The following is a 22,500-nucleotide window of genomic DNA, read 5'->3' as shown; positions in this document are numbered from 1 at the left end:
GAACAGACTCGGTTTATATCACAATACCTACATTTAGAGTCGGTTATTCATTCAGTCTAATGAGAAACTGTAGAACGGACTCGGTTTATATCACAATACCTACATTTAGAGCCGGTTATTCATTCAGTCTAATGAGAAACTGTAGAACGGACTCGGTTTATATCACAATACCTACATTTAGAGTCGGTTATTCATTCAGTCTAATGAGAAACTGTAGAACGGACTCGGTTTATATCACAATACCTACATTTAGAGCCGGTTATTCATTCAGCCTAATGAGAAACTGTAGAACGGACTCGGTTTATATCACAATACCTACATTTAGAGTCGGTTATTCATTCAGTCTAATGAGAAACTGTAGAACGGACTCGGTTTATATCACAATACCTACATTTAGAGTCGGTTATTCATTCAGCCTAACGAGAAACTGTAGAACAGACTCGGTTTATATCACAATACCTACATTTAGAGTCGGTTATTCATTCAGTCTAATGAGAAACTGTAGAACAGACTCGGTTTATATCACAATACCTACATTTAGAGTCGGTTATTCATTCAGTCTAATGAGAAACTGTAGAACAGACTCGGTTTATATCACAATACCTACATTTAGAGTCGGTTATTCATTCAGCCTAATGAGAAACTGTAGAACGGACTCGGTTTATATCACAATACCTACATTTAGAGCCGGTTATTCATTCAGCCTAATGAGAAACTGTAGAACGGACTCGGTTTATATCACAATACCTACATTTAGAGTCGGTTATTCATTCAGTCTAATGAGAAACTGTAGAACGGACTCGGTTTATATCACAATACCTACATTTAGAGCCGGTTATTCATTCAGTCTAATGAGAAACTGTAGAACAGACTCGGTTTATATCACAATACCTACATTTAGAGCCGGTTATTCATTCAGTCTAATGAGAAACTGTAGAACGGACTCGGTTTATATCACAATACCTACATTTAGAGCCGGTTATTCATTCAGTCTAATGAGAAACTGTAGAACAGACTCGGTTTATATCACAATACCTACATTTAGAGCCGGTTATTCATTCAGTCTAATGAGAAACTGTAGAACAGACTCGGTTTATATCACAATACCTACATTTAGAGCCGGTTATTCATTCAGTCTAATGAGAAACTGTAGAACAGACTCGGTTTATATCACAATACCTACATTTAGAGCCGGTTTTTCATTCAGTGTAATGAGAAACTGTAGAACGGACTCGGTTTATATCACAATACCTACATTTAGAGTCGGTTATTCATTCAGTCTAATGAGAAACTGTAGAACAGACTCGGTTTATATCACAATACCTACATTTAGAGTCGGTTATTCATTCAGCCTAATGAGAAACTGTAGAACGGACTCGGTTTATATCACAATACCTACATTTAGAGTCGGTTATTCATTCAGTCTAATGAGAAACTGTAGAACAGACTCGGTTTATATCACAATACCTACATTTAGAGTCGGTTATTCATTCAGTCTAATGAGAAACTGTAGAACGGACTCGGTTTATATCACAATACCTACATTTAGAGTCGGTTATTCATTCAGTCTAACGAGAAACTGTAGAACAGACTCGGTTTATATCACAATACCTACATTTAGAGTCGGTTATTCATTCAGTCTAACGAGAAACTGTAGAACAGACTCGGTTTATATCACAATACCTACATTTAGAGTCGGTTATTCATTCAGCCTAATGAGAAACTGTAGAACAGACTCGGTTTATATCACAATACCTACATTTAGAGTCGGTTATTCATTCAGTCTAACGAGAAACTGTAGAACGGACTCGGTTTATATCACAATACCTACATTTAGAGTCGGTTATTCATTCAGTCTAATGAGAAACTGTAGAACAGACTCGGTTTATATCACAATACCTACATTTAGAGTCGGTTATTCATTCAGCCTAATGAGAAACTGTAGAACAGACTCGGTTTATATCACAATACCTACATTTAGAGCCGGTTATTCATTCAGTCTAATGAGAAACTGTAGAACAGACTCGGTTTATATCACAATATCTACATTTAGAGCCGGTTATTCATTCAGCCTAATGAGAAACTGTAGAACGGACTCGGTTTATATCACAATACCTACATTTAGAGCTGGTTATTCATTCAGTCTAATGAGAAACTGTAGAACGGACTCGGTTTATATCACAATACCTACATTTAGAGCCGGTTATTCATTCAGCCTAATGAGAAACTCTACACTTGAGGGTTCTTCAGTAAAAGAAAATGGTTCTGTTTAGAACCACATGTTTATATAAAACCATTTCATGCTCAATTTGTTCTTTGCATGGAGAGATGGTTCTTCAGTTTCACAATTCTAAAGAGAACCATTCCATTTCCTAAAAACACCTGAAGAACCATCAAGAGTGTATCTCATTGGCCACTTTATGAGAAACACTTGTATAGCCATTTTTATTTTGAGGATGGAAAACAGTGGAAAATCTGGAATAATGAGTTTTCTTTGCGGACTATTTTGCCGCACAGCGCCCTGCAGTCTCCCTCCACCATGAATGGAGTTGAAGTTCTCTAAACTCTCATAAAACAGCGTCTCAGTCATCAGGCAGTGAATTCAGAACCAGCTCATGTAGGAACTTTCTGTAGGAGCTTTTAGAGGGACGTCTGGTTCCCATCACCACCACTGTGAGCAGCTCTGACTCGGTAAGTTCATGTCGAGTGTTTCACAGAGCAGAGATAAGGTGGGTGTTTCTTATAAAATGGCCAGTTAGTGGAAGATTTCAGCTTGATTTGCTAAAGCTAGTGAACAGATCTGGTAGACAAACATGCGTAACATGATTCCTTCAGAGATCTTGGACTTTCTTTCAGTAGTTATTCTTTATTTTGTCTCAGAACCCCCCATTGATCCACTCATGTTGACATAATAAGCCGCTTTGCTGGACAGGGTAAATGAGGGGTCAGTAATAAGAGGGTCCAGACAGTTGGGACATTGTTACTCTCATCTTTGTGTGTGTGTGTGTGTGTGTGTGGGTTTAATGTTGGTGCCTTTAATATTAAAGCAGGTTTATTTTGGGTTATTAGAGCTTTTTCAGAAGCGAAAGCAATTTAAACTAACGATCTGAACACAATGCAGCTATTAGCATAACGGCTGTGTGTGCACCTGCTACCCGCACTGCTTCAGTGACCACACACACACACACACACACACTTCATATAGCAGACCCTGGCATTAAAATAAACTCTACATTTACACTTTACAGCATTTGGCAGGCGCTCTTAAGGGGCGGTGCTTAAAGGGGAATTCCACCAATCTTTCAAAATTTCTGCACATTTTTATGGTCAATCAGAGTGGTTTGATGTGAAATGTCACTTCATTAAAAACACTTCCCTTACAGGTCCGGTCCACTGTGTATGTGTACAGTTACAGACTGTATTCCATCTGTTACCATACAGTTTATCAGTCTCCTCTACTCCATTCACTCTGGGTCAATCTCTGACCACAGGACTGCTGTTGTCCAGATATTCTTTGGGGTGCTCCATTCTCAGCACTGCACTACTTTAGTCAGTGGTTTAGATGCACTTGGGCAGTCAGGTAATGGGAAAACTGTGTGAGTCAGGCAGTAATCTGATTTTTAATACGCAAACCATGAATAAGCTCAGAGAAGAAGAAGGACGAGATCTAAGACTCAAAACTCACTTTACTGGTAATATGAATGCAAAACATCTAGATCAGGGGTGTCAATCTCAACTGCTAAAAGGGTCGTATGAAAAATGAATCCGTGGCCCATAGAGCACCTGTTTTTATTTCATTGGTATATATAATTTTGCGTCTGTGTGTCTGCCCTGCGATGGACTGGCGACCTGTCCAGGGTGTATCCTGCCTTCCGCCTGAAGACTGCTGGGATAGGCTCCAGCTCCCCCCCGCGACCCTGACGGAGAAGCGGCTTAGAAAATGGATGGATGGATGGATGGATATAATTTTGCTATAAACTGAACGGACCATCGTTTATTCAAAATATGCCAAACATCAACAGCAACATATAGGCACTTTTAAACCTTGAAATATTACATAAAAACTCGAAAAAAAAAATGTCCCCAGGAGGTCGGTGCTTTAAACCTGCCTGTTTGCCTGATTTAGACACCTGCCATCTTTTGTTTGCTGTAACTTTATTCACTCTTGTGATCAGTTTCTGAGCTGCCCTGTGTTTATAGGGTTTATAGTGTTTATAGTGTTTATGTTACTTGAACTGCAGCTGAATCACAGCTGGTGTGTTTGGTGATGTGACTAGTGTGGAATTGCGTGGAATTGTGTAGAGTTTTGATGTAACCACTGTCCCGTGGATAGTTGTTGGAGGAGTGGGTGTGGTTGGGCCTCGTGTTTGACATGTAGGATGTAGAAGACCTTCAAATTCAGATCGTCAAAAACATGTAATGAGTTTCAGCGCTGCACCGAAAGTGTTTCGTTGCCATTTCATGGGTGATGAGACTAAGAAATATGAAAGAAATCAGAGTAAAGGTCTATTTACACCCAGTTTGATGGTTACTGATGAAAGATGAAAGTTCTACAAACGGACACACATATATCAGACTCTGAAAGACCAGGGGTGTCAAATTCATACATATTAAAAATCTGTGGGCCAGAAACTTCGTTTTTAATTAGTGTTGTGCTGTAACCCAAACTGGACATTGTTTATTCAAAATACATACAAATTTCAACAGTAAAATACAGACGCTTGGAGTAGACCTTGAAATATTACATGGACGATTGAAATATTCAAAATTTGAACGTCCCCAGGAGGTCCATCTTTTCAACCTACCTATTTACTTGAACTCCACAGCTGGCATCCTTTCTTTGCTCCTTCTTGGGCGCAATTTCTGAGCTGCTGAGCTCGTGTTAATTGTTTATGTTGGTTGAAATGCAGCGGAAATGCATTTGGTGATATGAGTGATGTGGAACTGTCTCATAGACTGTTGTTGGGGGAGGATAGTTGGAGCGTGCTACGTTGCAGCGCATCCTGGGGACTGTAGCACAGCACATTGTGAAACAGGATAATATTAACAGAAAATTAAAATACTTTTACGGGCCAGAAAGGATTGTGTGGCGGGCCTGATGTGGTCCATGGGCCTTGTGTTTGACAGATGGGCTCTAGCCCTTACTCTGATCTAAGAAATCTGAGTATGCTGTTTACATGACCATTTGAATAATCGGATAACAGCAGAAATTATGATCGGATTACAAAGTGCGTGTAATCGCATTCACTGTGGCTCATAGCAGAATTCAAGATCTTATACAACAAGCAACACGCTGACTATACAAATGCGAAGGTTATAAAAACATATGCTGGAACTGAGCTGAAAGGCCGGCAGTGATGGTGCTTACATTACAGCAACTGTATACAAACAGCTTCCCTTGGTTTGAATGGTCTTTTTTTAATGAGAGGAGCATCAAGCAGAAGCAGCGCCTCAAATCCGCCCTCTGACATGTGGAAATACCTACAGAGTTGCTCACTATGGTAGAAGAAGTCGTTCCAACGTGCTTCAATTCCTGTGCCGAAGACGTCTCCAGTGTCCTGCCTCAACGACTACGTTGCACTCACTCAAATCATCATGAAGTGCTTGGAGAGGCTTGTCATGAGGCACATCAAAGACCAGCTTCCTCCTTCACTGGACCCACTTCAGTTTGCATATCACCCCAACCGCTCAACAGACGATACCATCTCCACCACGCTCCACCTGGCTCTCACCCACCTGGACAATAAAGACACCTACGTCAGAATGCTGTTCATAGACATCAGTACAGCATTCAACACCATCATTCCTCAGCAGCTGATAGGAAAACTGAGCCTGCTGGGCCTGAACACCTCCCTCTGTAACTGGATCCTGGATTTCCTGACTGAGAGACCTCAGTTAGTCAGGATAGGAAATAACATCTCCAGCACCACCACACTGAGCACCGGTGTCCCTCAGGGCTGTGTGCTCAGTCCACTGCTGTTCACTCTACTGACTCACGACTGAACTGCAAAGTGCAGCTCACACCACATCATCAAGTTCGCTGATGACACGACTGTGGTGGGTCTGATCAGCAAGAATGACGAGTCAGCGTACAGAGAGGAGGTGCAGCGCCTAACAGACTGGAGCAGAACCAACAACCTGTCTATGAATGTGGACAAAACTAAGGAGACGGTTGTCGACTTCCGAAGAGTGCGAGGTGACCACCCCCCACTGAACATCACTGGCTCTGCTGTGGAAATCGTCAGTAGCACCAAGTTCCTCTGTGTCCACATCACACAGAACCTCACCTGGTCCCTCAACACCAACTCCATAGCCATAGGGGGACTGTGGAGAGCATCCTGAGCAGCTGCATCATTGCCTGGTTATCTGGAACTTGCTGCTAATACAGTGTTTATTACTACCTCAGGAACTGCTGTGCTCACATCTGACTGCGTAAACTCACAGATCACAGCATGTTATTCCACCACCCGACCTCATGCTCAGAAGTGAGTGCTGTGTCAGCGCTGCGCTGTCCTGTCTGTTTACTGCGTCTAACGTCTGTTTTATTTATCATAATTATTGTTTCTAGTCTCATTTTTTGCACACTTACTTCTGCATGTTGCACTTTGTACTGTCTAAAATCCCTCTCGCTTTATCAGATTTCTTTCAGCAGATGACCTACAGTTAATAACTCTCCCCAGCACGGTGCAGAGGTGTGTAGTAGTGTTACGTTTAAGTACTTCGGTGAAATACTGATGGATTTGCTCTCTGCTGAGTATTTTTAATTCATAATACTTTGACTTCCCGTCGACTGTATTAGTGAGTCACCTTTTTGCTTAGTCAGCCTTTCATATTTAGCTACTAACTCCTATTTCTGTGATCAATTTTGCTCCGTTTTGTACAACTCAAACTTTTTTTTAGCAGTACGAAGTGTCAGTGCGTTTACATGAGTATGAATGTAAACTACTCTACGCACGTCCGCCAAGGTCGGGGTGATAAAGTGGCCGGGTAGTTTTTAATCCTCCCCACTTTCCTCTCCTCTCTCCATTCTTTTTTCTCTTGTTAATCTTTGACTGACTCATCTGTCTGATGGCTTACCGGACACGTCCTCTGGCTCTCTTTTCTGCCCACCGATGGGTCAATGATTGTTTTTCTAACGGCTCATGGTGTCTGATCCATCCACCCACATGCATGCACACTAGTGAACACACACACACACACACACACACACACACACTAGGGGGCAGTGAGCACACTCCGGCTACCTTCCGGTCACAGGGCTGGTTCCCTAACCTCCAGCCCATGAATTGTACAGTTTTGTTTGTGAAGGTAAAAGATTTCTTGTTGAAATCTGCTTGATCACTCACCCACCAAGATAAAGCCCCCACCCCACTTCGGGCTCCCACCACTACCCGGAATGGCTGTGTCTCAGGGCTATTGACACAGGAGTGTTAAAACACAGCATGTCTCCTCTGTTTTTGTGTGTGTTGCAACTGCCCATGGTTGGAAAGTGTGTTAAAGTAGCTCTGATAGTGTATGTGGGAAACTGTGACATGTCATAGTCCAGTCAACATGCCATTCGTCTTAGGGAATGTAATTAAGGGGTGAAAGGTGCGCTCCACATGTACACCGACAGATTTGAAGCCCATTGTAAACCTGAAAAGAACTTGTCTGTGTCCAGACTTTCGTTTGGCCCTCCAGAGAGTTATCCTAACCCTAACCCCCTAAACTGATAAGAGAACAAACCCATTTTTATTTTAAAGAAATGAAGTAAAGTCTGTCAAGGCCTTCATTTTAACGTGAGTTAATGTAAAGAGGTTTTATTCCAAGTGATTTGGGATTTTGCATTTCTGTTGGTCCACACATGTTGTAGAAAAATAACAAATGATAGTGGAGAATCATTTTTTCCTGGATTTGTTCCTCTGAAGACCCTTTGATTCATTTCATTTTTTCCTGGTAATTTTAGTAGCTCTATTTATTCCTTAGAATTAATCAGGCTGTTTTGTTGCCGTGTCTTTAAGACTGAAACGTGTAAATATTAGCTCTGATCGGATTGGCTGCCCTTTATACTTCAGTATGAGTGGGCGGGGCTAAAGTGCTGTAGGCAGAATAGATGGAAATATGTAAATACATATTTTTTTTAATGACTTCACATTTTTGCAGCTTAAGTTCCGTATATGGACTGAATGGATTGCGACACTTAAGCAAGGACATTTTTTGTTTTACATGATACAGACACTTTAAAACGGTCAGGTTTTTCTGATGCTGTGGTGTTTCTGAACGGCTGAAATGATCCCTGCTGGTTGGGTTTAATAAAGAAATATTCAGCTTGTTACAGTTTCTCCTGCTTAGGTTCTGCTGTTTCTCTCTCCCTCTCTCTCTCTCTCTCTCTCTCTGTCTCTCTCCCTCTCTGTGCCTCTCTCTGTCTCTCTCTCTCTCTCCCTCCATCTGTCTCTCTCTCTCTCTCTGTCTCTCTCTCTTCCTCTCTGTGCCTCTCTCTCTCTCTCTCTCTCTCTCTCTGTCTCTCTCTCTGTCTCTCTCTCTCTCTCTCTCTCTCTCTCTCTCTCTCTCTCTCTCTCTGTCTCTCTCTCTGTCTCTCTCTCTCTCTCTCTCTCTCTGTCTGTCTCTCTCTCTCTGTCTCTCTCTCTCTCTCTCTCTCTCTCTGTCTCTCTCTCTCTCTCTCTCTCTGTCTCTCTCTCTCTCTCTCTCTCTCTCTCTCTCTCTCTCTGTCTCTCTCTCTCTCTCTCTCTCTCTCTGTCTGTCTCTCTCTCTCTGTCTCTCTCTCTCTCTCTCTCTCTCTCTCTCTGTCTCTCTCCCTCTCTGTGCCTCTCTCTGTCTCTCTCTCTCTCTCCCTCCATCTCTGTCTCTCTCTCTCTCTCTCTGTCTCTCTCTCTTCCTCTCTGTGCCTCTCTCTCTCTGTCTCTCTGTCTCTCTCTCTCTCTCTCTGTCTCTCTGTCTCTCTGTCTCTCTCTCTCTCTCTCTGTCTCTCTCTCTCTCTCTCTCTCTCTGTCTCTCTCTCTCTCTCTCTCTCTCTCTCTCTCTCTCTCTCTCTCTCTCCCCCTCCATCTCTGTCTCTGTCTCTCTCTCTGTCTCTCTCTCCCTCTCCCTCTCTGTCTCTCTCTCCCTCTCCCTCTCTGTCTCTGTCTCTCTCTCTGTCTCTCTCTCTCTCTCTCTCTCTGTCTCTCTCTCTTCCTCTCTGTGCCTCTCTCTCTCTGTCTCTCTCTCTCTCTCTCTCTGTCTCTCTGTCTCTCTGTCTCTTTCTCTCTCTCTCTCTCTCTCTCTCTCTCTCTCTCTCTCTCTCCCTCCCTCTCTCTCTCTCTCTCCCTCTCTCTCTCTCTCTCCCTCCCTCTCTCTCTCTCTCTCTCTCCCCCAGTCTTCCCATCTTTTGCTTATCAGAAGCCTCCTGTGTCCTGTGTGTAACCCCGCTGCGTTATCAGTGTTTTCTTCCGTTTCTGGCTTTGTGTCAGTGTTGCTTTGCATTAATGTTGAACATTTTTTTACCACAAACCAGCAGGTAAAGAGCTGGAAACTGAACACAAACAGCCACTAATGTTCAATACTAAACATCTGTAAGATCAGAGCTCTGTCTAAAGCTGAATCTGACAGCTCACTGCTCCCTGTATAGTGAACTGGATGAGTTATGGAATTTGGTGTGAATTTGCTCCCATGGCTGAATCAGAGTGGGTCTCTGTGGGACTCTCTGAGCTCTGTTTAGATGCAGTAGCCGTTAGTTTAAGACCAGCGTGCTGCTCTTTGTAGGAAGAAGGAGCCGTTTGAGCTTCTGCCTCAAACAGTTGGCAGCAGTGCTGCATCATCTGACCTGAACACCGTGCACTGATTGGCTGAACAGATTTATCGGGTTCTGCTGGAGAACAGCGCTGGCGTTCGACCGCTTCTGCTGTAAAATCTGAACTTGCGATGCCTCAACAATGAATAGTAACAGCTTTACTGACTAAATGTGTTCAGGGGTCAGAATGTGCTGTGTTGGTCAGCTCTGTTTTAAAGGAGGGAGTTTATCGTTTGTTTTTTTTTTTTTGCAAATTAACTGTTTAAATGTTCTCCATAATTAGGTGGTTAAGATGTAAACAGACTCAGAGCGGTTTGGTGTGAAACGCTCTGTTCTATATAAACTGACCGAGTTCACAGTGGTGGTGATGGGAACCAGACGTCCCCCTCTAAAAGCTCCTCACAGAAAGTTCCTACATGAACTGGTTCTGAATTCACTGCCTGATGACTGAGACGCTGTTTTATGAGAGTTTAGAGAACTTCAACTCCATTCATGGTGGAGGGAGACATGCAGGGCGCTGTGCGGCAAAATAGTCCCCAAAGAAAGCTCGTTATTCCAGATTTTCCACTGTTTTCCATCATCGACATTCCATATAAACTGAAAAGAGAGATGTAGGTTCACTGGTGATTTTGGATATGATTCCACATCAGCTTGGCGTGTCAGTCCTAACAGACATGATAGCTTATACATCTCTCACTGTCCACTGTTCCAAAACAGGTAGCATATATACATGAACAGAGCACAGTAAGCCCCGCCCCTCCATCCCCTACTGACCTACTCAACCACCTCAAACCACCCACTAACATACAGTCGTATCTCAGAGCATCTGGCCTGGAAGTAGGACACTGACACAGCCTGCATTCTTCACAGGACTGAGATGGCAATCAGCTTTCGCGAGTATTCCAGCTTCACTCAGGAGATGCTTATCGTCCCGCTGTTTGGGCTGGACTTACAGGGGAGCTGATAAACCCAGGAAAGAGATAAACAAGCTCAGGTTAAACCCAGAGCAGATAAGATGATCCTTCCACTCTTCAGTAAAAGCAAAGAGAGCGTGTGATGACACATCAAATGAAGCTTCTGCATTTCTACAGGAGATAAAGGCAAAAGACTTAAAGCAAGTTTGCCAAAATAAAATCAAATGTACACAGTACCATGTACTTCTCATCTCAGATGACTTTTATAGTGAGAGTATAGAAACTGTAAGGTGCCATTGCGTTCATGCTTTATTACAACAAAGCAGAGGAATCGGTGAGAAAACAAAATAAACGCGATGGTTCTTTAGGGGCTCTTTCATAAAGAAAATAGTTCTATATCAATCAATCGGTCAAACTTCATTTTCCCTCTGAAATACATTGAGGGTGACCCTCATTTTTTACATTTACAACATTAAAGGGATTTGGAAAAAAAGCAATTTAATAAGGTGAAAATGAAATGAACACAACTACATAAACAAATGAACCCGGAATGTCAATAAAGATAAATGGCCAAATAACTAAGAGGACAATTAAAATTTGATTAAGAAAAATATGCAATAAAACCAAGATAGTGAACCAATTAAAGCGATTTCAACATAAAGGGATTAATAGGCAAGCTAAAATGTTATTATATAAGGCTGAAATGCACACAGCAGAGGCAGAGACGCTGTAAATAAAAAAACACGAGGACTTTAAAGGAGAATTCCACCCATTTTCCAAGCCGCTTCTCCGTCAGGATCGCGGGGGGGTGCTGGAGTCTATCCCAGCAGTCTTCGGGCGGAAGGCAGGATACACCCTGGACAGGTCGCCAGTCCATCGCAGGGCAGACAGACAGACACAGACAGTCACTCACACCCAGGGGCAATGTAACATGTCCAATCGGCCTGACTGCACGTCTTTGGACTGTGGGAGGAAACCGGAGAACCCGGAGGAAACCCACGCAGACACGGGGAGAACATGCAGACTCCACACAGAGAGGACCCCGGTCACCCGGCCGGGGAATCGAACCCAGGCCCTCCTCGCTGTGAGGCTGCGAGATGTGTGAGATGCGAACAGAGAGATTCAGAGTGGGTTTAGTGTGAAATGGTTCAGACGTCTTTACAGTGGTGGTGATGGGAACCAGAGGTCACCATGACTACAACACAGATATAAACATTTTATTTACTATCCAGAGAACCGACACATGTCTTCCGAGTTTTATATTCAATGTTATCCAAGAAAATGAAATTATGTTGGCTAAAATAAAGCATTTTGATGTTTAACTCTATACTAGTGTTGTAATCTGATTGGCTCTTGTGGTTCCCGAATCAAACTGGCTGTGGTGATTTTAAGCTGAGCTGGACAATATGGCAAAAATGTAATATTGCTTATAGATTAATGAATTTTCATGATACACCATGTATTGCAGTATTTTTTTTTCAGACATCTGATCAGTTGGAACAGATATAAATGAGCCAGTAGAGCTACTTTCTAAAAATAAATCAAAAACTGTGAGCAGTGATTCTTATTCAGTATTTGGCAGTAAATCCAGTTAAATGGACTAATTTTACTCCATAATGAAATGAAACATGCAGTTATTCAGTGTCTACAAGTGTCGACGATATACACCAAATGTTCAGAAAAGCATACTGTATTGTATTATGACATAATTTATCACAATAATTATATATATTGTCATATTGCCCTGCCTCGTTCTAAAGTCTGATTGGCTGAGAAATGTTTCAGAGCCATAAAAGCCTTGATAGACCTACACATGAGCTCACATATCAACTGAATGCACATTCTGAATGAATGCACAGTTATTATTAAAAAGCACTGTGTTGTTCATAGAATAATCTCTGACTGTTATGTTTCTTAACATCTATAACCCACTGTTAAAAAAACTACATTTCATGGTTGAAGAGATGCTCATGGTGATTATTATTATATAACTGAAATTTATATTGATGAGCGTGTGTATTTTATCAATTTGTATTTTATGGTAGTTTTGTAAAACCAGCAATCCTCTGTCAGCTGTGTGTTATATCGATTTTATTCCACACCTAAAACCTGATAAAACCCCTTAACTGTGGGTAAATCACTGTAATGTGTGGCCTACAGTGGACTACAGCTTTAATAATGAACGTATCAGTCACAGTATGTAGCAGTATCACTGCAGTATCACTGCAGCTGAGGATTAAACTGCAGTGAACCGTCTAGAAGGTGTTTTTATTTAGATTAGGTTATTTATTCCCTGAGCTCTGGGGTGAGGGTATTTTAAAGGCACAGTGGAATTTAGAAGAGGCCCTGTTCCAGATTCCTGCCCCGTAATTCCACTCTGTGACCCTCGTCCAGTACAGCTGTCACCCAGCAGCAGCTGGGCAGTGTTCGTGTGACATCAGTGACACAGCAGATCAGAAACAAACTGCAGTTGCATCCACGCATAAAAATCTATGAATGGGCAGGTATTTCATTGTGTGTGTATAAAGGGAAATTCCACCAATTTTTCAAAAATGTTTTCATAAATAAACTGTTGAGTGGGTCGGTGTGAAATGCGTTTTAGAGAAACGTAGAGTCAGCGTTGTTCACAGTGGTGGTGATAGGAACCAGACGTCCACCTCTAAAAGCTCCCTCACAGAAAGTTATTATGGTTCTGAATTCACTGCCTGATGACTGAGACGCTGTTTTATGAGAGTTTTGAGAAATTACACTCCATTCATGGTGGAGGGAGACATGCAGAGGGAAACTAGTCCCCAAACAAAAGTTATTATTTTAGATTTTTTTACTATTTTCCCATCATCATTCCATATAAACTCATAAGACACTACACTGGTGGTTTTGGATAGTAAATGAAATGGTCTATATTTGTGTTGTAGAGTCTCTACTGTGGACCATTTCCCACCAAACCAGACCAGTTTTGGAGTTGTGGAATTTACCTGTGGTTTTCTCACTGTCTGGTAATGTTACTGTTTTTTGTTGAGCGCCTGTTAACGAGGTCTGGCCTTTTAACTGATTGTTAAAAGTTCGGGAACTTTCAGTTTAGTGACTGTAAAGCTGCTCTGTGCAGATGCTTTGTGTATATTTATCCTTAACACTCAGCTTCATGTTTATCAGTGTGTCTTCTTTGCTGTGAAGAGCAGGTTTTGTCTGAATAATGGTTTAGTTTAGGTTTTGGTTTATTTAACTCTTCAGTGTCCTGCTGGTTGTCCCCTTTTGACCTGCTGGAGTACAGATGAATCAGAGTTTGTGTGTTCTGATATTGCTCATTGTTTACTCTGTAAAACCAGCCGTTAGTGCTCTGATATAAATGCTGATGATGTCATGCAGCGACAGCTGGGTTTGTACTCCTAAGGCGTGTTCCAGAAATTAAAGGTTTTTTTGTTGGAACTTTTCGAGGGCGGTTTCAGCGTCATTTGAAACGTTTCCTGCAGTAGCTGTGACAGTGGCCGTCACTATGAAAGCAGCAAGGAGCTCCAATTTCCAAAACATCATAGTCTACAGTTCACTGAAAAAGAAATGTGTGTATATATATATATATATATATATATATATATATATATATATATATATATATATATATATATATAAAGACAAGCCAAACAGGAAATCCTTAACAAACACTGTTATACATACTTTTATATATACAAGTCATTCTATATGTTGGTTAAATATGCCATATATATATATATATATATATATATGCATGCAATACACATCATTCAAGTTTGGACTTGCTGACAACAATTTAAGAGATTGTTCAGTATGAAATTGTAAACAGAAAACATTAAGAAATGTTAGATGCAAAGAGGCGTAGTAGATTCTAAAATGACTGAAGAAGCTGTAGAACATCTAGAATGAAGTTCTAATGCAGTTAATATCCAGAATGAATTTCTAATAAGCCTCATTTTTCCTCATATCTTTTTGCAAACAGATGGATTGTTACACATATATTATACTATACTGTATAATAAATAAGAATATGATGCATCATCTTATGCCCTTATGTCCTCTAAATATTTAAAAATAGAAAAATTATTCAAAACTTTTGGATGATGCATGTGTGACCTTCAGCCAATCGGAATCCTTCTTTACCTGCTCGGTCAGTGCTGTTATAAGGACAGCGTCTCCTAGCAACAGGGCCGATGAAACGCCCTTAATGTTTGAGAGGGTTTGCATGCTGTTTTGACTGAACAATCCGAGTAACTTATCTGTGCACATGTATGCACACACCCACACACACACACACACACACACGCACACACACATGCCGTAACCACAGGGCTACAGGTAGAACAGCTCACTGTAGCCTTGATTGGTGGTGTTGTCCTTTGTTTCAGGAGTTCTTCATTGTTTTTGTATTATAAACCATTTTAAATGCCTCTCTCTCTCTCTTTCCTCTCTCTCTGCAGATTGAGAATATTGATACCTGTCTAGCGTTTCTGGCAGCTAAAGGTGTGAACATACAGGGGCTGTCTGCTGAAGGTAGGTGAACAGAGCTCTAGTTACTTTTTCATGCACTGTTCATTGCAGAGAAGTTCATGTTTTCATGAAAACATAGTTAATAAGCTGGCATTGTCATTCATACTGTTTCAGTTTAATTGGCATTATTGGAATGACTGCTTCACTATATATGTTGGCAAAACAATATGATTAGTGCTAAAACAGTATTGCCTTTGGGATGAATTGGAGTGATGGGGCTCCACTGAACACTTTTGGGATGAATTGGAGTGATGGGGCTCCACTGAACACTTTTGGGATGAATTGGAGTGATGGGGCTCCACTGAACACTTTTGGGATGAGTTGGAGTGATGGAGCTCCACTGAACACTTTTGGGATGAGTTGGAGTGATGGGGCTCCACTGAACACTTTTGGGATGAGTTGGAGTGATGGAGCTCCACTGAACACTTTTGGGATGAGTTGGAATGATGGGGCTCCACTGAACACTTTTGGGATGAGTTGGAGTGATGGGGCTCCACTGAACACTTTTGGGATGGGTTGGAGTGATGGGGCTCCACTGAACACTTTTGGGATGAGTTGGAGTGATGGGGCTCCACTGAACACTTTTGGGATGAGTTGGAGTGATGGAGCTCCACTGAACACTTTTGGGATGAGTTGGAGTGATGGGGCTCCACTGAACACTGCTTACATGCAACTCTTTTTATTTAAAATAGTGAGTAAAATTCAGTTTTCCATGATATCGCCCTTTAACAGCCTCTCTTTTTCTCTCCACAGAGATCAGGAATGGTAATCTGAAGGCAATTTTGGGGCTTTTCTTCAGTTTGTCTCGCTACAAACAGCAGCAGCAGCAGCAGAGACAGCAGCCTGTGACACACACACACCATACACACTCACACAGCGCTCAGAGCAGCACAAACTCCGCCCCCCCGCATGGGACACACACACACCGAGCGCAGGCAGAGATGCAGTCCAGGTAATGACCCGGCGTTTCCTCTTTATTACACTAAAATTGAGCTGAACTGAAATGAGTGAATGAGCTTAGAGCTTTTCAGCCAGATTAAAACTGTCAGTGCTTTCTCTGATTTTCTCCAGTTACAGTCAGATGACTGGACTCACCTACTGTTGAAATAAATTTCATTATTTTTTAGAATAACATGACATCAAAAAAGGGAAAATTCTGAATAATTAACGAAGATGTAAACAGACTCATTCAGAGTGGTTTGGTGTGAATTACTCTGTTCTAAAGAAACTTACTAAGTCAGAGCCGTTCACAGTGGTGGTGATAGGAACCAGACGTCCACCTCTAAAAGCTCCTACAGAAAGTTCCTACATGAGTTGGTTCTGAATTCACTGCCTGATGTCTGAGACGCTGTTTTATGATAGTTTTGAGAACCTAAACTCCATTCATGGTGGAGGGAGACATGCAGGGCGCTGTGCGGCAAAATAGTCCCCAAAGAAAACTCATTATTCCAGTTTTTCCACTATTTTCCATCATCAACATTCCATATAAACTCAGAAGACACTTGTAGGCTTACTGCTGGGTTTGGATAGTAAATAAAATGTCTATATCTGTGTTGTAGTCATGGCGACGCCTGGTTCCCATCACCACCACTGTAAAGACATCTGAACCATTTCACACCAAACCCTCTGAACCTCTCTGCTTACATCTCACACACTCAGCTATGGAGGAATTTTGAAAAATGGGTGAAATGGCCCATTAAGCTGGTGGGTCCAGACTTTAGACTGGAGCTGTTGCTACTTCATTCATGTTCATACATTCTCTCTTTCTGTCTGTCTGTCTGTCTCTCTCTCTCTCTGTCTCTTCCATTGTCTGTCTCCCTTCTTCCAATCTAGGGGTGCCTCTGAGAGCAAACTTCTCAAGTTTTCCATTGGCCAGAAAAAGTCATCTAGGTTAGCTCTCTCTCTCTTTCTCTCTCTTTTTCCTCTCTCTCTCTCTCTCTGTCTCTTTCTCTCTCTTTTTCCTCTCTCTCTCTGTCTCTTTCTCTCTCTCTCTCTCTCTCTCTCTCTCTCTCTCTCTCTGTCTCTTTCTCTCTCTCTCTCTCTCTCTCTCTCTCTGTCTCTTTCTCTCTCTCTCTCTCTTTCTCTCTCTTTTTCCTCTCTCTCTCTTTCTCTCTCTCTCTCTCTCTTTTGTTTCTCTCTCTCTCTCTCTCTGTCTCTGTCTCTTTCTCTCTCTCTCTCTGTCTCTTTCTCTCTCTCTCTCTCTCTCTCTCTCTCTTTCTCTCTTTTTCCTCTCTCTCTCTCTCTCTCTCTCTCTCTCTCTCTCTCTCTCATTCACTCCACTGCTTTCCTCACGTTCTGCCTGACCTTGCTCACCCTCCTCATCCTTAGCAACCCTCTGCATGCTGCAGTAAAGGGCAATTCCTCCAGAATTTTAAAATCCTTGATTGCCCTGAATGCTCTGCTAGCCATGTTCTCCAGAAAGCAGAACCAAAGCTGTGTTCTGTGCATCAGTGGCAAACAGTAGAGGAGACGATGCAAATGTGCATTTTGAATGGAATTCCCTTTTAAAGCGATAGTTTCACACAATCCTCCCCCGTACCCAAATGTAGCCGAACAGCCGAGACATGCCTCTTTAGCTTTAGCACTGGAGCTACGAGGCTAATGTAGCTAACCACCGACCAGCGTAGTGTTAACTTCATGCCTGAATCCTCACCGACCGTGTAGAGTGGTTCATTCTTCTCTAACAGACTTGTTCATGTGGTTTCGGACATGATGCTGTTGGTGGGAGATAAGCTTCCATTGCTTGGTCAACGTTACATTATCCTTGTGGCTAACATGTCTTGGCTGATTGACTTCATTTTGAGGGAATTCATTTTTTTAATTATTGAAGGTGGATCTGTGTTTTGTCCTCGGTTTGAGTCTCCACTGACTCAACTGCAGATGTTTGTTTGCATGATTTCCTGCTTTAGTGTGATATTAATGATTAATTAATAAGTGCTTGCTGGATGCTGGAGGTTATTTTGAGTGCTGTGACATGTTTTTATTTTTCAGCGTTTTTATTTTCACTTTCTTTACCCACAGGGCTGAATGCCCAGTCACGGACTTCTATAAAGGATTGTGAATTAAATACACTAATCTTTTAACCCTAAGCTATGCTGTATTCATAGTTAGCCTCGTTAACCATTAATGATGGTTGGCAGGGTTGCCAGATTGCTTCTGTAGTTTCCAGCCAAAACAAGGTTCAAAACGCTGTCTAGGATCATTTTATCCAGTATGCGGAATAATACAGCATTAATCCAACATGACGTCAATACTGAGGCTCAGAGTAGGTTTTCCGCCCGTGTCCCCACCTCGAAAATGTACAGACAGATATTTAGATGCCGCTGTGAGTCGTTTGAAGAAATGTATTTCATCAAAGAACCAAAATCTTTAGTATCCTTGTTAAACATCAAATAAACGACTAGACAAAGAAACTTTAAGTAATAATAATGAAATAATGATAGTATTTCATTGATATGTGCATCTTATTTCCATAACTTGCAGAGCTCACACCAACACATCAACATGTTTGTGCTGCGTTAGGATAGGACACATTGTCCCGTGCTTTCAGAAAGGCTATCCCTGACCCTGATAGCAAGAGGTCAGTGGACCACCGTCGGCCCACTGATGGCAAAGCTGATGGTCTGCTGGCGTTCTGCTCAACGTTTCCCGTTTCAGGCCGAGTCATTATAATTTTCTTAACTTAGTTGTTTGTAATACTTGTAATATCTTAGTTTACATTTTAATATAAAAGTCTGTGTACATTTAAAATCCGTTTAGGGAGATTAAAAACTTAGAACTTGTATGCTGGACAGTAATCTGGGTGGTTTGGGGGTGATCCAGCAATGGTGAACCATCAACGGTGAACTTATCAAGCCAGAGGACCGATATATGCCCGTTGTCTGGGGATGTACGGTTTTAATACTTGTTTACCTTGATAGGCTCTGCTGAACAGATCATGTCATTCCAACTTCCTTCTCTAGCAGAACTGTGTGTGTTCAGTAACGCAGAGTGAGCTGGACGGTCTGTGTTAGACTCCAACACACCTCCATTACATCATTAATAAACTTCACTTCAGCCACGGATGTGGACTGTGAGCAGCCTCACAGTGGGGTTAGGTCTGTTCTGATTTCAGCTACATTATTAAGTAATACTGTCTATTAATTAAATACACTTTTTAAAAATCTACCAAAAATAATGACACACCAGCCCACATTTCAAATATACATTTAAATAAATACACGTGACCTAAAACAAATTTAGTGGGAATCCATCCACCAAATAGAATTTTGATTTATTCTTGTTTGGGCCAGTTTTACTTTTCTATTGAATTTAAATACCCTGGATTTGTTTTCAGTTAAATTCAGTGTTATTGTGCCCTCTATTGGTAGTCAGATGTAATTACATGTTTTCTAACCCGAGAGAGGATTAAACAGGAATTCCACAGACTTTTAAAAATTCCCGCTGTAATTGAGTGTGTAGATATAAGAGGAGTGATTAGAGCGGTTTGGTGTGAAATGGTTCAAATGTCTTTACAGCGGTGGAGATGGGAACCAGGGGTCACTGTGACCGCAACACAGATATACACATTTTATTTACTATCCAAACCACAAGAGAACCTACACGAGTCTCCTGAGCTTATATGGAATGTCGATGATGGAAAATAGTGGAAAATTATATATTTTTTGCCTCAAAGTGCCCTACATATAGCTTATGCTTATAGGTTCTATAAAACTATTGTCTCTACAGAAGAACCCTTGAAGAACCGTCTTTTTTTTACAAATGTAAAAACATGTGAATTAATATCTGGGTCATCAGGCAGTGAATTATTTCATATTTCATGTAATAACTTTCTGTGAGGGAGATTTTAGAGGTGGACATGTGATTCCGGTCACCACCACTGTGAACAGTTCTGACTATGTAAGTTGCTCTGAAACACTTTCAACCATTTAAGTATGCAGAGAATTTGAAAATGGGTGGAGTTCCCCTTTCAGTTAAACAGATTAAGTTAGCTTAAGGAATGTCTTTATATAAATATGAGCATTATGGGTTTATAAATGCAGCTGGATATTTACATTCAGTATGAACTGAAGTATAAAGGAGGTAAAGGACTAAGACAGAGTAATCAATAATATAAGGGCCACTGCCGCTCAGCTGAAGGCCTTTACTGTGACAGGAGGTCTGTGGGTTTGCTCATTACAGTAATGATGTTGACTTATGAAGGACGTCCAGCGTCACTGAGCGTTTGTGACGTGCGCTGAAGGAGATTACGTTGTTTAAGGTCACTGATGAGCTGTCAATCAGAGCCAGTGTGTAAATATGAGAGATGAATGCTGATGAAACGTGTGTAGAGCTGCGGGTCGCACTGGAGCTCATCTCAGGAGAAAATGTCATTTATTTCTCTAAATGTCACTAATGCCAGTCTGTGCCACCTCAGACAGCCTGCATGTGGAGTAAATACACACACTGACATCAGCGTCTTCAGGAGTGCTGCCTTAAACACGGCTCACTGTAATTAGTGCTCGTCTTCACTCTGGACTTGTGTGTGATTTTCAGCCAGATCGCATGCTGTACTGTTTACAGGTGTGTTTTTACAGCTGTGTGAAAGCGCTGGATGCTTGCTGTGTTTGTCCTTCACTAAATTAGCCCCGAAAATTTAATTTCACTAATGTGAAGCGTACAGAAACCTCTTCATACTCTTTATGCTCTCTCTCTCTCTCTCTCTCTCTCTCTCTCTCTCTCTCACACACTTTCTCAGACTCCCTGGCCCTACCGCCCGGGTGTGTGTTGTGGGCAGTGAGGGGTCCCCCCGGGGGTCCGTCAGTTCAGCAGGGAACCGTCGGAGTCAGGCCTTCAGCAGCGAGAAGAACGGCAAAACTGCAGCTCCTCAGCCCAAAGGTCAGGAAGTGGACTGATCTTAATATTGCTGTCTGTCTGTCTGTCTGTCTATCTATCTATCTATCTATCTATCTATCTGTCTATCTGTCTGTCTGTCTGTCTGTCTGTCTGTCTGTCTGTCTATCTATCTATCTATCTATCTATCTATCTATCTATCTATCTATCTATCTATCTGTTTGTCTGTCTCTCTGTCTATATATAAATACACACACACACACATGCCCATGGTTCTCTCTTTTGTGTCCCGCCAGTCTGATAAACCTTCAGACGTGTGTGTGTGTGTGTGTGTGTTTGTAGATGTTTTGTGCTGCCTCTGACCTCTGGGGGGCGTCATTGCCTGTGCCATCATTCAAAGAACTGAATTTGGATGAATGTTCACTGCAGTTTCTTAGTGACTGAGACAAATGTTGAAATTTGAATTTGACTGAAAAATGTGTTTCAAGCTGAGAAATGTTTGGTGTCCGTACAAAGTCAGATCCGCAAGCTCAAGTCTGTTAGAGATATTGAACATCTCCACACAGTCCGTTCTTAGCTGCATTAAACTCATAGCTCCAGCCCTGAAACTAGAGAAGCGAACCACTGACACCAACAGTCCAGGCTGACTGATCACTGTAACGATGAGAGGTGGCGTTGGCTAAATAAAGCAACAGGAGGAACATGTGGACTGAGGTCATGTGGAGATCTGCTTTGAGATCTACCACTACATCAGAAGAGCGAACTTAGAAAAGAGGTCACGTACACGCACACACACACACACACACACACACACACACACACACACACACACACACACACACACACACACACACACTGCATGGTACATTGAACTGTTTCCTAAAGATTCATTTCTTAAGCAGTAATTTTCTGTGAATTGCTTTCCTGAAGTATCATAATATAATTAAACATGGTCAAATTTTAGATTTCATGATGCACTGAATCATTTCCTACAAACCCATTTTCTTCAAATTGAATCGTAGTGAAACTGGATCCATATAGTCATTTAATAAAGAATCATTTCCTTCCATGTTTGAACTGAGTCATGGTGAGTTTTAAGATTTCTTGATACGTTGAATTGTTTCCTAAAGAATCATGTACTAAAGAATCAACTATAGAGAATTATTTCTTAAAGAATCAGAAGTTGATTTGAGATATATTATTTCATAATACACTGAATCATTTCCTGAAGAATTGCTTCCTAAGCAGTGATTTCCTAGAGAATCATAATCGAAAAGAGCCCTGGAGTTCGGGATGTTATGCACTGATTTCTCTCTGTGAGACGATCCTGTTTAAACTGAGCTGGTGATTCTGTACGAATCACAGCTCAACTAAGTTCTGCTGGACATGAGGTCACTGAAGTCAGTGAGGTCACTGTGTGTGAGAACAGAGTGCTGAACGCTTCCGCAGTAAATGAGCTCCAATTAGTGT

The 22,500-nt window shown here is 41.7% G+C and overlaps 1 protein-coding gene across 9 annotated transcripts in view; it reads left to right on the top strand.

The window, feature by feature from the left end:
- Window positions 1–22,500, top strand: part of nav2a (neuron navigator 2a) — a 302,183-nt gene that overhangs the window by 185,710 nt on the left and 93,973 nt on the right. For 7 of the 9 annotated variants that reach the window (XM_037545218.1, XM_037545217.1, XM_037545220.1 and 4 more), the window contains 4 exons: window positions 15,129–15,201; window positions 15,952–16,150; window positions 17,032–17,088; window positions 20,936–21,075. In XM_037545218.1, the coding sequence (XP_037401115.1) occupies window positions 15,129–15,201; window positions 15,952–16,150; window positions 17,032–17,088; window positions 20,936–21,075 (469 nt within the window). The remainder of the gene's footprint in view (window positions 1–15,128; window positions 15,202–15,951; window positions 16,151–17,031; window positions 17,089–20,935; window positions 21,076–22,500) is intronic. The other 2 variants (XM_037545219.1, XM_037545214.1) reach the window with 1 other exon arrangement.

The sequence above is a fragment of the Pygocentrus nattereri genome, chromosome 15 (genome assembly GCF_015220715.1).
Source record: "Pygocentrus nattereri isolate fPygNat1 chromosome 15, fPygNat1.pri, whole genome shotgun sequence".
Classification (NCBI taxonomy): Eukaryota; Metazoa; Chordata; class Actinopteri; order Characiformes; family Serrasalmidae; genus Pygocentrus; species Pygocentrus nattereri.
This window is presented reverse-complemented; position numbering and strand designations above follow the sequence as displayed.